The 16,496-nt window shown below is 37.6% G+C and overlaps 2 protein-coding genes across 2 annotated transcripts in view; both read right to left on the reverse strand.

The window, feature by feature from the left end:
* LOC309510013 (uncharacterized protein) overlaps positions 1-16,496 on the reverse strand; it is a gene marked incomplete at its 3' end in the record, with an annotated part of 1,894,646 nt that overhangs the window by 81,262 nt on the left and 1,796,888 nt on the right. The window lies entirely within an intron of this gene.
* LOC309510020 (uncharacterized protein) lies at positions 10,095-12,716 on the reverse strand. The gene is made up of 8 exons (XM_082191155.1): positions 12,683-12,716; positions 12,404-12,543; positions 12,106-12,310; positions 11,897-12,001; positions 11,582-11,772; positions 11,354-11,495; positions 10,378-10,437; positions 10,095-10,230 (listed from the first exon to the last, which is right to left on the reverse strand). The coding sequence occupies exons 2-8, from the start codon at positions 12,410-12,412 to the stop codon at positions 10,160-10,162; spliced, it is 783 nt and encodes a 260-aa protein (XP_082047281.1). The 5' UTR covers positions 12,413-12,543; positions 12,683-12,716; the 3' UTR covers positions 10,095-10,159.

Below are 16,496 nucleotides of genomic sequence, written 5' to 3' on the forward strand. Positions count from 1 at the left end.
CCAAGTCTTCGTTGTGGATTCACCCGTTGTCTCACCGTCACCTTCACTGCACTTCTTCACGGATCCTGACCATCGAAGTCCCTGCGTCACTCTTCCCATCGGCTTGCACTGTTGCACAGTTGGACTGTTGTTTGCACTATCTGAATAAATCACTTGCAATTGCTTCCTGTCTCGTATCCAGTCATTATGACAACCACTGCATGAAAAATCTTTGTTTTTGCCTGCCGTGTCTCGCCTTAATAGTGGATTCGGGTGACTCAAAGTGCACCAGATTAATGAATTTATCTTTAAAATGTACAACATTTTCTTACGGGGGGCATGCCCCCGGACCCCCCTAGAGGTACCAAGCTCCACCAACAGAAAAAATGGTGGAAAACACATTAGGCTATATGATGATCTACAAAAAAATACACATTTTTATTATCTTATTATTAAAATACATTATTATGATTTTACCACCTGCGCCTCATTTTGAGCCAGGAAAACCCTGAAATAGGCAATAGGCTTCTTGTAAAGGTATTACTATTTACTAGTAATTAGAATGGTATTTCAGTGCACTTAACTTCTAACTTTTGGGAGTTGATCAAAACAGTTCTCTTTTGGATATATAATAACAATGAGATATTCTGTAGCCTACTGATTATCAGTTTGTCACATGTTTAGACCTTGTATGTGTGTTGCACAACACATGTTGCACTTGGCGATCACGGTGGGGATTGATATGGTAGTGGACCATGATGGTCATAGAAGAAGTGAAGGAGCAGTAACCCCCAATTATGGCCTCAGAGAACATAACATCAACCAGTTTTATGATGTGTGGCACATCGAAAAAGGTTTTATTCATTATAAATCGTACAAATTCAATAACATAGATTTATAAGTGGGTTTAATATGAAAATTAAGAAATTGTGACAGTTTATAGGCATATCACAAATATTTAGTACTGGCAAACTGTGAACATCACTGTATTTATTCTCAGCAGTAAAATGCTTGTCTATATTTTTATGTACAGGGATTGTGAGGAAACTTGAAAACATTTCCAAGATGAAAGACTTGTGAAAAATTACGGAAATGGCAGAGAAGCATTAAAAACCACATTTACTGCATCATCTTCAACCACTGGACCAGAAAGAGTGGCAAAATGGAAATCGATTCTGAACCATGTCAGGAACGTACACAGAGGATCCAAACTTTCCTGCTCGTCTACATCATCTAAAGGGAAGCAGAGATAGAAACAAGTGGCTTGTTGCCAGTATGATACTGTAAACAAATATTATTTTTATGCAACACGACATGTAAAAAAAAAAAAAAAAAAGTCGAAGTGTAAATAACCTAAAATTAAAGTTATTAGTTGTAATTAATGCAATTTTTGTATCATTTCTCATAGGAACTCAGGCATTCTACAAGCTGGAGAAAGTGATGACAAACACGCGGATTTTGAAGGACATCACCAAACTAAGTCCACATCACCAGACTTCATCTTTGGAGTCATTTCATAGTGACATTCTACGGTTTGCCCCAAAAAATGTGGTGTTCCCATTTCTTGGAATGTTGTGCAGGTAATTTAACTGCTGTTAAAATAACTTTACATCACTATAGGCTATTTTCCTGAATTGTGTCTGTGCACTTGCAGACTAAACCTGGCTGTGTTTCATTACAATGAAAATGCTGGTCGTGCACAAGCAACATCATCAACAGGATATAAATTTATAAATACATTTTGTTTTATTGCACAGAGTACCTAGATGACCTGCAGACCTAATATTTGAGCATGTTTTTGTGGACCCTGCTCCATACATGGATGAGGTACTTAAGATACCCATACTATCAGACCTTTGTGCGGAGTATGAGCGGCCAGACAAGGAGGAGGTCATTTCCACCATGGTGTCCAGATTCAATCATCAGCTGGTAGGAAACCAACATATCTGCCCTGATCATCTGGAAACTCACGGCGAACCCTCATCACCACACAGCCTGGAAGTCCAGACCTAAATCTAACTCGCTGAGCAAATTCAACTTGTGCTCTCGCGAGAACTCTGGAATACCAGGGTAAGGTTCCATAGTCGGCTCGATAAATGTATGCATTCTGAAGAGAATACACGTTTAAACAAACAGGATCCAATCCAGGATGCTCAGTCATTATATATATAAAGATATTGGGAAGAATGTTGATAAAGCAAACCGGTTTGGTTACCATTGACTTCTACTACATGAAGGGGAAAAAACTGATTAATTATTATTATTTAATTTTTTTTGTGTTTGACAGAATAAATAAAGTAATTGAGGTCTGGAACAACATGAGTGTTTGAGTGAATGATGATGAACTATCTCTTCAAGAGGGAAAAACTTTTTGTTTGCCTTGTAAGTTTATTTATTTGTATTTCAACCCTTAAAGAAATAAGCTACACATGTCAACAACAGCAATAGGAATAAAAATGATCAATAAATTATTTTTATTAATAATATTCAAAAAGAATAATTCCACCAAGTAATATTTCATTATGTAACTGTAGACTGTTTGCTGTTGCCAGCAATTAAGCCACTATCTTTATTTTAATAAAGTTATCCACACTAAATTAATAAAACATCTGAGAGATTATGATAAAGTACAATTAAGACTAGTTTATGGACTTACATGAAAAGCATTTGAACTATATCTCATGACTTTACTGTCACCTTGTGTTCAGATTTGATGGAAGTATAATGTTTGGGGTTTCTTGACAGACTTTGCCATCAAGTGGACATGTGCAGGTACTGCAGGTTTCACTGGACTCTCAGAAATGAGTCTTGTCTCATAGTTTCTACTTCATCTGTGAGCTTGTTATAGTCAGCCTGACATACTTTATGTGGATGATGTCCACTGTTTCCCATGCACTTCAGCAGAGCGTCATGCATCTGCTCTCGGCCTCCAATGCTGCAGAGTTTATCCAACTGCTCAACAGGATCCGGTGGGATATCTTGACACTGAAGGGCTTTTAAGACAGCCGGAGCAAACTTCCCGTGGTGTGCAGTGGAGCATATCACAAGGTGCAGTGGAGCATATCGCAGGTTTTGTCATGTATACGATTGGCGACTACTTTCCCAACCGCTATGTGAGTGTCCATTATGAAGCCTGTTGTCGCGTGCACCTCCTGTATGGCCCTCAAACAGTCTTCTTCAGAGCACCAACCAGCTGGAAGTTCCAGATTTATCTTCTGCCGTAAAGTCTCCGACACTTTAAAGATGCGCTCTCTTTCTAGATCTCTGACAAGACTTCCATCCCCACCGGAAGCGTGATGGATGAACCTCTCAAGGTTGGAAGACTTCAGGATATCAATGGCAGGAGAGTTTGAAACCTGCAGCTTCCGGTTGGAAAAAAAAATCAAATAATCTAGGAAGCAGAAATATGTTTCAGAATTAAAATCATGTCAGTAGATTACAGATAATTTGCTAAAATACAAAATGTAATGTTTAGGCCTGGTTTCACAGACAGGGCTTAGAGTAAGCCAGGATTAGGCCTTAGTTAAATTAGAGCATTTGAGTAGCTTTAATAAACGTGTCTTAGAAAAAAACATGACTGGTGTGCATCTTGAAACAAAACAATGGCACTGACATATTTTAAGATATGTCAGTGCAAGATGCTTTTAGTTAAAACAGCTCAAACATACATTTTAGTCTGGGACTATCTTAAGACTTGTCTGTGAAACTGAGGGATATTGTATAGGCCTTTATCGCAACACAATAGAACGCTGGAAGTAGTGGCGAAGCAGTGTACGGCGTCTTCCGGTTATTGCACTGGACTACTTCGCTCTCGCATCTGCCAAAAGTTTATTTTTTTGTTTTGTTTTCTTGATTCCTTGATTTCCATTTTAACCAATTATTTAAAATGTAATGATTTAAGCCAAACTTTCTTCAAAGGTTAAACCAAACTTTTATTTTGACGGGTTGCCTTGTACACCTTTGAGTCTCTCTGTGTTTTATGATATGATAGTTTTTTCTCAAATGAAGCTAAAATGCTGCTGAAGTGACTCTCAGAGCAGCTGTGTTGATAAAGTGCATTAATGTTAAGACGTTAGGCTGAAAACATCATGCGTGCCTCAGTGTGTGTGTGGTAAATGAAACCATTCATTCACAGAGATACACAGAACATGCATGATTCCTATTTAAATGGTCTTTATGTGGTTTAATATTGACAGACACTGGTCTATATCGCGATTTTATTTAAGTTTACTGACCTACTTTTCATCTAAAGGTGTAACTACTTAACCACCAGAAGTGCGAGTACACTGCTTGGTGATTTCGAACGTTCCAAAACCAGGAAATGAGATAAAGGCCTATTGGTTTAATCTATGTAAAGATTTGTTTTAATAAAGACACAGCCCGTCCCAATGGAACCCTAGGCCTTCGACGTCTTTCTCCAGTTCCACGCTTTCATGACATAACGCTGCTTTGTCTGTCGGGTCAAGTCTGCTTCCTTCTGAAACCTAAAATGACAAATGGGACACCCTGCAGTCTTGTGGAACACCACAGATGCACATGAAGTGTGCCGTTTAGAACAGGGCCTTAAAAGTCACAATGAAACGGAAGTATAGACAGATCTTTTCTTCTGCATTGTGATATCTTAATGTAACAAATTATTGAAAGGAATAATAGTAGGACTTTCTTCACGCCCAGACGAAACTTACCAATTCACAAAATTAACGGAATGCATACCTGATATAAAAAATTGGATGACTAGTAATTTCCTACTACTTAATTCTGAAAAAACAGAGATTCTAATTATTGGACAAAAAACTCCCTCACGTAATAACCTGGAATACTGTCTAACACTTGATGACTGCTCTGTTAAGTCTTCATCGTTGGTTAGGAACCTGGGTGTGCTCTTTGATACCAATTTTTCATTTGAAAGTCACGTGTCTAGTATCTGTAAAACCGCATTTTTCCATCTTAAAAATATATCTAAATTACGTCATATGCTCTCAATGACAAATGCGGAACAATTAGTTAATGCGTTCATGACATCAAGGCTAGATTATTGTAATGCTCTACTGGGTGGTTGCCCTGCACGCTTAAACAAATTACAGCTGGTTCAAAACGCAGCAGCTCGAGTTCTTACCAGAACCAGGAAGTATGACCATATTAGCCCTGTTCTGTCAACACTGCATTGGCTCCCTATTAAACATCGTATAGGCTACATTTTAAAATACTGCTGATTACTTACAAAGCACTAAATGGTTTAGCTCCGCAGTACTTGAGCGAGCTCCTAACGCATTATAGTCCTTCACGTCTATTGCGATCTCAAAATTCCGGCCAGTTAATACAGGGTGTCTACAGATATAAACAAGTAAAATTTAAGACTTTTTAAGACCTTTTTAATGCCACTTTGAATTAAATTTAAGACCAAACCTGTGATGGAAATACACATTATATTGCATACGTATATGTAATATTTAACCTACCTAAGTAATTGAAATAATTTAATATTAACTACTTGTTTATTGAACTAAAATCAATGTAACATTTGCAATCGTGAGAATATTCAGCAAAATAGCTCCCGTCATGTTATGTTACTTAACTATATCACATGTTATAAATAAAATAAAATAAATCAACATTTAGAATTTTTACCTCAGTATGTTTCTTCTGTGAGTTTTTTTATGTGCCGTTATGCTCATTTGTTTTGATTTCTTACTATAAAATCTATCACAGAGACAAGCAGAGCGAGCCTCAACAGCGTTACCAGAAAAAGCCTACATTATCATTATCAATAGCTGTTTAAGTAATAAAATCTGAATCATTCTCGCGATTCGATGCTTCACTGGTTATTTGACGGACATTAGGTCCGTCAGACTGGAGAAATTTTAGCGGTAATGTGACCAGAAATATTTAAGACCTATCGAATCTGAATTTAAGACATTTTAATACTTTTTAAGGCCTTTTATTAGGAACATTTTATTTAAGACTTTTTAAGGACCCGCGGCAACCCTGAATAACCAAAATACAATAAAATACAATAAAATATATCCAATAAAATATATATTTTAAAGTTAAATAACCAAAATACTATGTTTGATAGTTATACTTATAATTTTGTTTCTATTACATGCAGTTCTAACTTGAGCTCTTCGGTTATTTTTTTCCTACTATGGAAGTCAATGGTATCTAAAACTGTCTGGTTACTCACATTCTTCTAGATATCTTCCTTTCTGTTCAGCAGAAGAAAGAAATTCATACAGGTTTGAAACAACATGAGGGTGAGTATATGATGACAGAATTTAAATTTTTCGGTGGAGTATACCTTTAAGAAACACAGAACTCACTCTTGCACTCACACTTACAATCTCTCTCTCACACACACACACACACACACACAACTCAGATACGTGGTTTATGAGGACTCTCCATAGGCGTAATGGTTTTTCTAATGTACAAACTGTATAATCTATCCCCCTACACTAACCCTACCCCTAAACCTACCAATCACAGATTTAGTATGTTTTTTAAGCCGTTTGGTTTAGAAGGACACATATGTCCTCATAAACCATGTTTACGTTGTAATACCCATGTCATTATACACATTTGTGCCTCATAAACCATATACAAGAACACACAAACACACACACACACACACACACACACACACACACACACACACACACACACACACACACACACACACACACACACACACACACACACACACACACACAATATCAATATGCTCTGACAGGAGGAGGACAGAGTAAAGGTACACACACAGGACCTACAATTTCCACACTTTTATTAGCCCCGGGTCTAGCCCGACAGCCTGTGTGTGTGTGGTGTGTGGGTGTGTGTGTGTGGGTGTGGGTGTGTGGGTGTGTGTGTGTGTGTGTGTGTGTGTGTGTGTGTGGGTGTGTGTGTGTGTGTGTGTGTGTGTGTGTGTGTGTGTGTGTGGGTGTGTGTGGGTGTGTGTGTGTGTGTGTGTGTGTGTGTGTGGGGGTGGGTGTGTGGGTGTGTGGTCATTGAAAATGTGTTCAGATATATATTCTTCACAGAAAATGAGCCAAGGCCAATGAGTCTGAGTTTGAAAAAATAATTAATCGTATAATTTTTCTCTTGATAAAAAATGAAACCGGGTCCTACAGACCCGAACACCATACAAGGGTTAAAACGACACTAACGAGACGCTTAACAACACAGCGTACAAAACAAACATTTTATATAGATATCATATTCTAATAAAATGAATACTTACAATCACAGAAATAATGTCCTTGGCGATGGTCAATTTGCTGCCGCCGCAACTGCTGCTCGTGTCCGAAAGCTGAATCATACGTGTAACAGCTGTTCTAAATAAGCTACATCTGATTGGTTAATAATAATCCTATTTCAGTATCTTGCCGCACTATTGGCTCGACTGATATAGTAGGCAACCGCGTTTGCCTGCATATTTACGGGTCGTGCAATATAATTTCGGGGGAACATGTGCAATAAATGGGAGGTGCAACACTTTTCATATCGTTGAGAATAAAACAACCGTCCCAACTTTACAAATCCAGGTTCTCCCTCCATGGGGATCATCCATTTCGAAAAGTAAAGCAGATACGGAACCTCGGCCCACGCGAGATGCAATGCGATTGGTTGCTGGACCAGCCAATGGAATTAATATGTGTAATATTAATATTTAAAATTGCCTAGTCATTAGATTTGTGAATTCTTTTTCTGAAAAACAAAATTATATCATTAATCTTTTAATTATTTTGGCGAAGTTTTATATCCATAAGACAACAATAACTCAAAAGAAACCCTCCTATATTACCTTTTATAACACTGATCTCACAATATACTTAGAATATCTTTTAAACATGAGATCACAAAACAAAAAGCTTATAAAAACAATACAAATTTTAAAGCTTTTCAAATACATATAACTGCCCTGATATTATAAACTTTAATTTCTGTATTTATTTTATATTTTATTATTATTATGTACATTTATACTTTAGTTGTTGTTGTTATTCTTTGGTTTATAAATTTTGAATTGTATTTACAGTGCCTTGTATTCATTTAGTTTTTTTGTTGCATTGTAGGCTACTTGAAATGTTTGTAATTTAACTAAATAAATAAAAAGCACAATATGTTATGTATACCATACGTAATAAGATATATTTCTAAAATCAATACTTTCAATATTATAATATTATATATTATATGACGTTACTGTCACAAAAATAGCTTTAATGGTTCTGTGCTTTTTGTTTGTTTTTTTAAGCAAGTCTGGAGGCTAATGAAATGAAACAAATGAGAATAATTTTCCCATCTAAATACAGTTGATTTTATTGTAATGTGATGAATCAGAAAAATAAACAAATATAACATTCGCTTAGGCTGTTTTTTAAATGGACCAAAATAAAGTGAAACCAAAGTAATAATTTGAAGTGACCAGATGTAAGAGCAATTTTCAGAGATTAATAAAAACAGCATCAAAGGTGTAAGAAACTTTCAAGAGGCAAAATTGTTATAAAGAGAAAAGGTTTATTCTTTGAGGATTCTTTCCACAGACCGCAGCCACCCAGCCTTGAAACAGAATGCCTGGTGACCCAATAAAACATAGACATTTTATACAGTTTTCTCTGTCATCATGACCCCTCCTTCCAAGTTTCTGTAGTTTTCCTTAAAGATATGGGATATCTTCAACTGGTTTTCTACCCCCCTTGGCTGGTCAAACTGTTCTTTGTCTCTGAGATACCAAAAGGCTTTCGTTTACGACCTAAATTACCTCCTGCATTCTCCTGCCTGGATCCCTTCTCGTGCCCTAGGTGTCTATCTTCCTGGCCCATCTGCTTTTATTACGTTTGTTTTGCTTGTCCCCCCCTTCAGCTGCTAGAAAACCCTCACAGAAACAGATGATTAAATGAAATTAACAGTTTGGAAACAAATGAATATAAGTAATACTGAATTTTTCCGTAACACCAGACCACTGACATTGATAATGAATATTATAAAAAAAATATATAAGATGGCACCACAAGACGACTTTCACTTGCAGAGCAAATTTAGCACGTTTATAGTTAACTCAACTGGGTAGCAATTGTGAACAATTTTAATAGAGAATTCAAAAATAATTTGGATTTCTTCACCACTACTACTAACCGGTTGGATGGTGTATTAGTGATATTGAAAGCTGATTGGCCTTGATATATATGCGGAAAAGGGCCAATTTAATTATTAATTTATATGATGTCCGATTTATTCTCTCTTGTGTGTCTTTTTGCGCGCATTTTCCACGGGTTTTAATAATAAAACTGGTCTGAAAGAATGAAAATCATATTAAAGAAAACGTCAACATTAAGGTTGCAATTATTTAATAAATCAGAGTCGATGTGCGCGTGCATGCGTGGTTCGAATTTTAGTTGCTATGTAGGTTATGAATTCTGACTGCATATATATTTACACTCGAACCGGTCGCTGTCTGGGCGTGCGTGCATGTTATGATTCGAATGTTAGTTGCTATGGCGACGCGTTTTATGAATTCTGCGATCTGCATGTATCTCTCTGCTCAACGATCGACCGCTGTCTGTTGGTTGAGAGACGAGGCGAATTAACAGACTGACTTTTGCGGAGAATTTTCTGGCCGAAACTTGCAAATTTGAAGCTTTTCTGGATTGCTGAGAGGAGACCTATATTCTTGAAGGACATCGGAGGATATATACTTTTTGAAAGCGTCATATAATTTCTTATAATACTTTTATTTGATAGTTCTTTTCTTATTTTAGAAGTAACGTTAGTTTGTTTGATATTTTTTTCAGGGGAGTAACGTTAACGCTATTTCTGAGGAGATTTGTATTGTCTTGTCTTGTGTTTTGTACGTTACTGATTTTCTTGCAGGTTGGCGAATGGCGATGGCTCGTAGCACTAATCGCATGATGGGTGGAAGAGGAAGTGAGTGCTTTAATTTTTAATTAATTTTTTATGGTGTGTTGTACAATGACTGACTGATCCCATTTGATCCCATTTATTTGATTCATTGCATGTGAAATAAACTTGAATTGAATTTGAGTAACTTAACTGAAGTAAAAATCTGTAATTGACCACAGATATTGATTATTATGATTAAACTAACGTTATGTGATATGTGAAATATTCCATCCTTAGAGCACTCCAGATCCAGGAGAGCTGCTTTCTGTCAGACGTCTGGTCAGGAGGTTTGGAGGCCCGGTTCTGCGGGCGCAGCGAGGGACGCTGGCTTGGGCACCGACTCTCCTGAAACTAAAACAGAAAATGACAACGTGTTCCTATAAACCCATAAAATGAAAGAAGTTCTCAGCACTGACAATCCATAAGCATTCTGTCATACAGAAAAACAAAATGAAGAACTTGACAATAGAAGAGCAGAATGAGTCCCTCATTACTCACCAGTTGGTACATCAATGTCCATTGGAACAGTGGAGACTATATCTGGGGATTCTGTTTTTCCTAAAAAATTTTTTTTATTTTTATTAATTCAACATTGATCAATAAATGTGCTGCATTTAAAACAGAATGGAATTAAAAAATAAATAAATTACCCAACACTGCCTGGCTGTGCATGTTCATTGTGACATTTCCAAAAGCCCTTTTTATGTTGCCTAGCCGTTGTTCATTTCTGTACATGTTATGATGGTGTATAATATTCCTCATAAGGAACAGATGTGTTGACGGTAAAGCCATGTTTAAAAAGTAATTCTTTTTCTTCATTCTGGAAAATAGCTGTTCTGCAACTTGACTGTTTACTTTTCCAGCCAGTTGTGGGACAATGTGAAGCTTTCGCAGGACATCACGGGGATCTTTCGTATTGTTCTCGTGGAACCGGTCATACAGAGCATAATGCTCCGCCGAACCAGTAATTGGATGGCCTTCAGGGTCTGGAATAATTTTTTTTACAATTCAGCCAAGGTAGTGAGACCTTCAGTTTCCCATCTTTGGCTTTGGCTATATTGTCTGGAGTTGGGGGGCTTAAACGTCCTTCAAAGGGATTGAAAGGCAACCTTTCTGGCTCTCTGAGGTTCATGTGGGTTGCTAACCCACGTGCAAAGTCATATATGATAACGTTTGGCATGTGCTTCCAGGAAAGCAACATGTCTGCAAAGTCACGTGGGCTTTCTGCTCGAATCTGACACTTTATGCTGTACACAATGCCACACGGGCACATAATCACAGCCCAGCCACCTGAAATGAAAAAAATATATATAGTTGTTCAACCAACTAAAAGGGTTTCATCCTTACAGAGTACACTGAAAATAAAATGCCAGATAATTAAAGGGAAGCACCTTTGGAAGTTATTCCATCCAGGGGCAAACCCTTCAAAATAGTGACAGCACACACAAAGTAAAATATGTAAAATGTGGCCTACCTAAAGCAGCCCAGATCTTCTGAAAAACCTTGTCGTATGTCTGCCTTGACTTCATTTCACTGGACAATCTCAGAAGGAGGTCCGCTCGTGATCCAGAAGGGTCTAACCCACACTCCTTACATAAGTTCCTAACTACTGGAACCTATAAATTAAAACAAAATAACAGTAGAAATGTTTTAGAAAATAATAGCTACTAAAAATAGAAAATCTAATAAATTGTGTTTTTACCTTCTGCTTGTATAGTTCCTCTGTCAGGCGGTCTTCTGTTACTGTTATTTCAGAGACCTCAGTCGGTTTTGGTGGACGAACTTTTTTATATTCGGTATTAAGGGCATGGTTTGATCTACATGTTTTTGGACCTATCCATGGTGCCCAGAAGTGAAAACTAGGTGGAACTGTAAATGGATTTTTCTGTTGACCTTTGAAAATATCACATCAAATAACAACAAATAATTATAGATTTATGTCCATGTTACTTTGTTTGCCACATAATTATGCTGTCATTAAAAAAAGTCTAACATATTGACAAATTATTTAAATTACTTGTTACAAATCCTCTACCAATCCTCTCCACTGAAAGTGCCTCCCAAAAGATTTGCATATCAACCTCTCCGTTGAAGTCTTCTGGAGGCGGTGAAAGGTCACTTACTAAGGAAATAATGTAAAAACATTACACAAAATCTGTGTAAAAATTAAAAGCTGGGTGAAATTTAATACTAGATGATAACACTATTCAATGAAAGCATGCTTACCTGACAAATGGAAGGCCCCCTTCTTATGGAGATCCATGATGACCACTGGTGGATGGTCCCCACAGTTAACACATGAATACTGATAGTCATGTTCTGTAAGAGCTTCAAAGTGAAGATATCCTTGCAGAACCGTATCAGATGAGGGAAACTGCACCCCTGATGTCCTTTCCAAATACTCCACCACTCTGCTGACAGCAGTATGGACCTAAGAGAGAATCAAAATAATGAAAATCTAAATATACTGTACATTTTAAAGGAATGAATTAAAGACTTTAATTCAATTAAGATCGAAAACTACCTGTAGCATATTTCTTATGGTTATGCATAGAGGAAGGTCAAGGAGTATTCGATCATTAAAATTGTGTATGCCGTCTTTCCACTCTTGGTACCGGAAGTAGGTTCCACATTGATGACAAGACTTACAGTAGGTAGAAACATCTGGAAATATAAAGATTTAACAAAATCACAGTACAGTTTCTAAAACATTGAATGATTTTTAAAAGTATAGACCAAATCTATCATAGTAGATTTTAACTTTAAAAATAATAATAATGAATCTGCATCATTATTGACCTACCATGAACAATGCGTGAGCTGGTGAGGATTTTTGCCTTTTGTGCAATAAGGATTGGGTCACTGAGGGGTACATTGCCAGGGCAGTGCTGGCACATCATCTCTTCTGGAATTAGATGCCTTGGGTATTGCTTTTCCACCGATGGAAGTCGCAAATGTTCAGGAAGTACAACAGGTAACTTTTTGTTGTTCAGAATATACTGGACCATGACTTTGAACTTTTGTTCATCTTTTGGTGGACATGGTATGTCACCCAGATCAGCCTCTTCATGTCTGTTTTCATCCCCTGCTGATGTTAGGACTTCCATTTCCTCTGTGCTCTGCACTTTTCTGAACAGTTCACGTTGTGTTTGAAATAAGTGCCATTTTGCTATATATTTGTGTATGCATGATCTCGTTGTAGTATGACAAGGACAGTGCCATGAATTTTTTTTGGTGTCATACGACACAATGACTCGTCCCAATCGACTATAATACGAAACTGTAGGCTCATAAATGGAGATGTATTTCACTGACTGAGGGGTTCCAATTTTGCAGTACACAGACAGAGGTGCATGGTTGCTGTTGGCAAGGTTTTTCAGACCAAGGCAAACCTTCTTTTTATCCTCACCAAACCACTTGTTGTTCACCATCTCAGTTAGTGTATCTTCACAAAGTACAGGAGAGCAAGCATAAGATGAACAGTATGTTATTGATTTAAGGTGTATGCACTGGTCTGCTTTCAATCCACTCCTCCATGCCAACTCCATGTTCACCTGGCACTCAGTGGATTCACAGCAAACTTGTTGATTTCCCCCCCATATTTTATTTTGGACATGGAGAGGTATACTGGTACCATGGAATGATTTGTGGACTGTATAAATTCCATTCTCCAGATCAATACATTCACTCTGAAGGTGGGAAGATGCTGTGATGTCCTTCTGTTTGCTTGTGTGCTTTCTATGTGCCTCTTTAAATTTGTCTTGTTCATGAGAAGGTGGCATATAGGACACTTTTTCTTTAGTACTGCCTTCACACGGACCCTTCGCATCTGTTCACTTGGGGTGATTGGCAGAGTGGGGGAGGTTGCTGTTGATAGAGATGGAATAGTGGTGTTTTTTGTAGTTGGATCTTGGATTGTGGTGGTTGTTGTTGATAGAGATGGGATAGTGGTGGTTGTTGTAGTTGGATCTTGGAAGGTGGTGGTTGCTGTTCTTAGAGATGGGATGGAGGTGGTTTTTGTAGTTTGATCTGGGAGTGTGCTGGTTATGGCAGAGGCAGAGTGATCCTCCTTGCACAAAGACAGGTGTTTAATGAAATCCGATTTACGAAACAGCATTGACTGGCAGTGAATGCAGTGATAATGCAACTGTGGTCGGCAATGTAACCCACATCTGTGAATGGTATACCCTAAACAAGAACATAGAACTATTGATTATTTATTTAAATGTGTAAATGTAAACCCAAAATCTGAATTAGGTGTTTGGTTTCCAAAAACAAATCAGAAAGACAGTTGTTTGGATTCATTGCTCAAATGGAACTAATCCTAAAATTCTTGCTGGTTTTAATGCACGTTAACTCCAATTGCATTTCCTGAGGGGATGTTTGAAAACGTACCTTCATGGAGAACCGCCCGATTGAAATGGCTTTCTAAATGGGTTCTGACCTTGCTCAGCTTTGTTGACTGGAACACAGCTGAACTGCAGAATGGGCAGTGATAGTCAATACAGCACATCTCCTTAATGCTGGCAAGGATCTCCCTTTTTGGATTGTTATATGCATCTTGAAAAAGAGAGAGCCTATTATATATAGAATATTTTGAGATCATCTCAATTAAAATATCCCTAGTGCATTTTTTATGATCATCTGTCCTACAATGATCCTAACCACATCCATAAAATTAATATTGGCAATGCAGAACATCACAGAAACTAACACGTGATAACCGTGTGTCATCATAGGCCTGCAGATTAGGCCAAATTGTTACAGAATATTAAAACTGCCAAATGTCTCATTCATTATTGCAAAATAAACGCCAAAACGACAGGCTAATTTGTAGTGCAACCAGGCAGTTGATTTATGAAAGGTATTTTATACTTAACCAATCAGGTAAAACAATGATTAACCAAGTTTTCAGGTAAGAGAGTAAGCTACAGGTAAATCTTACACATTTAACATCAGCATGCTTTCATGCTCATTTTTTACGTTAAATTTATGTGCTGGCTAGATTTACTTATTATAAAACTAAACAAGGATTTATTAAATCATGGCCATGATTATACTGCAAAGTATAATGCAAAACACTCTTCCGATTTAAGCATAAACACTGTTAATATAATATGAATGAGTTGTGCGCGGGTTTAACGCAGTTGTTTTGTTATATAGCCTAGTAGTGCGTCATGAGTTTGTCATGTTGAGCACATGGTTAGCATAAGTGCTCCGCGATTAGCGCAAAAGTCCGCCACATAACTGGTTAAAGTATAAATACTACTCGAATCTATAATGTATAATATTGTTTAGTGTTATAAATTATTTCTAGTTTACATACGTGGTCGTTAAAGTTTACAAAGCCAGTGAGAGCTAACTATCAATTAATAACTAATTCCCACGAATTTGGAATTCGTGTTCTAGTTGTATTAATTACTACGACGTTCCAAATTCGTGGGAATTAGTTATTAATTGATAGTTAGCTCTCACTGGCTTTGTAAACTTTGCTTCGTTTAAACGTAATATAATAAAAGTTAATTGAATATCGGTACTCACAGTCTGGTCGTCCATCTCAAATGACTGTTTCTGGTGATCATCCAGTTCGGTAGGTGGCGGTGTCACAAAAAATTAGGGTCCTATAACCGGGGTCCTATAACTGCAGCCTCCGATTGTGCAGGAATACCCATAGACAGTATAAGAAAGGGGGAATACCCTACTCGTTTGAACCATAGACATCATATTGAACAAATCGGTTGAATAAATGACTCCAACAACTCGCTTATTTTTTTTATTTTTTTTTATTGAACCACACAAACAACTCGCTTATTAAGACAGTGACTTGCCGCCACCTACTGGTGGTTTTAGTTTCATATTTAAAGTATTCTTTAAAGCTGCCGTCGGCAAGTCTGGCAGATTGGGTCGATTAGCCAAAATTTTGAATGTTTACAACTCTCATGCCCCTCCCCACTACCAGCGAGCACCCTCCCATCGAGGTCGTGCTCGTCAGTGCGTCACTGTGCGTGTGTACCTGATTTTCTGTGAACGCGTCCGTCTCTTCAGCATCTATCAACACCATGGACTCGGAGGTAGGCTGCCCTGGCTAATCTAGCCATAGATAGCAATAACCGAGGAATTGGAAGCTTGTTAGTAGATTTTCTCTCCGCCATCACGCTTCATGCAATCTCCAGGCGAACTTCAGGCGTGGCGTGTGCATGTGATATTAACGTGCGCGAATGAGGGGGGATCTGTGGCGTGTGCACGACCTGTGATTGACAGTCAGATCTCACACCCCCCTGCGCTGATTGGACCTGATGAAGCGGGAGCGCTGGATTTTTGCAAAACAAATAACACGCTCCAGGTGGAGTTAGAAGCTCGGTTTTTTTTCTAAAACCACCTTATTTATGTTGTTCTGTCGGATTATAGTGTCGATTACACTGAATATGATCAAAAAAATTTTGCCGACGGCAGCTTTAATTAAAACATTAAAAAACTGTTCAGTAAATCACAAAATAATTTAAAAATATCATCTAATTATTATCGACAAAACGTTGAAAATATCGAGACATATTTTTGTCAATATTGCGCACCCTTAATGTACGGTATTCATTTTGATTTCTTCAGGTCTTAAAAAG

Source organism: Leuciscus leuciscus, assembly GCF_965113295.1.
Source record: "Leuciscus leuciscus genome assembly, contig: SUPER_11_unloc_1, whole genome shotgun sequence".
Classification (NCBI taxonomy): domain Eukaryota; kingdom Metazoa; phylum Chordata; class Actinopteri; order Cypriniformes; family Leuciscidae; genus Leuciscus; species Leuciscus leuciscus.

Coding starts and splice junctions, on each gene's coding strand:
- LOC309510020 (XM_082191155.1), bottom strand. Junction 12,002..12,105: donor GGGGGCCTTCCATTTGTCAG/GTAAGCATGCTT, acceptor TTATTTCCTTAG/TAAGTGACCTTTCACCGCCT. Junction 10,438..11,353: donor GAAGATCTGGGCTGCTTTAG/GTAGGCCACATT, acceptor AAAATTTTTTAG/GAAAAACAGAATCCCCAGAT.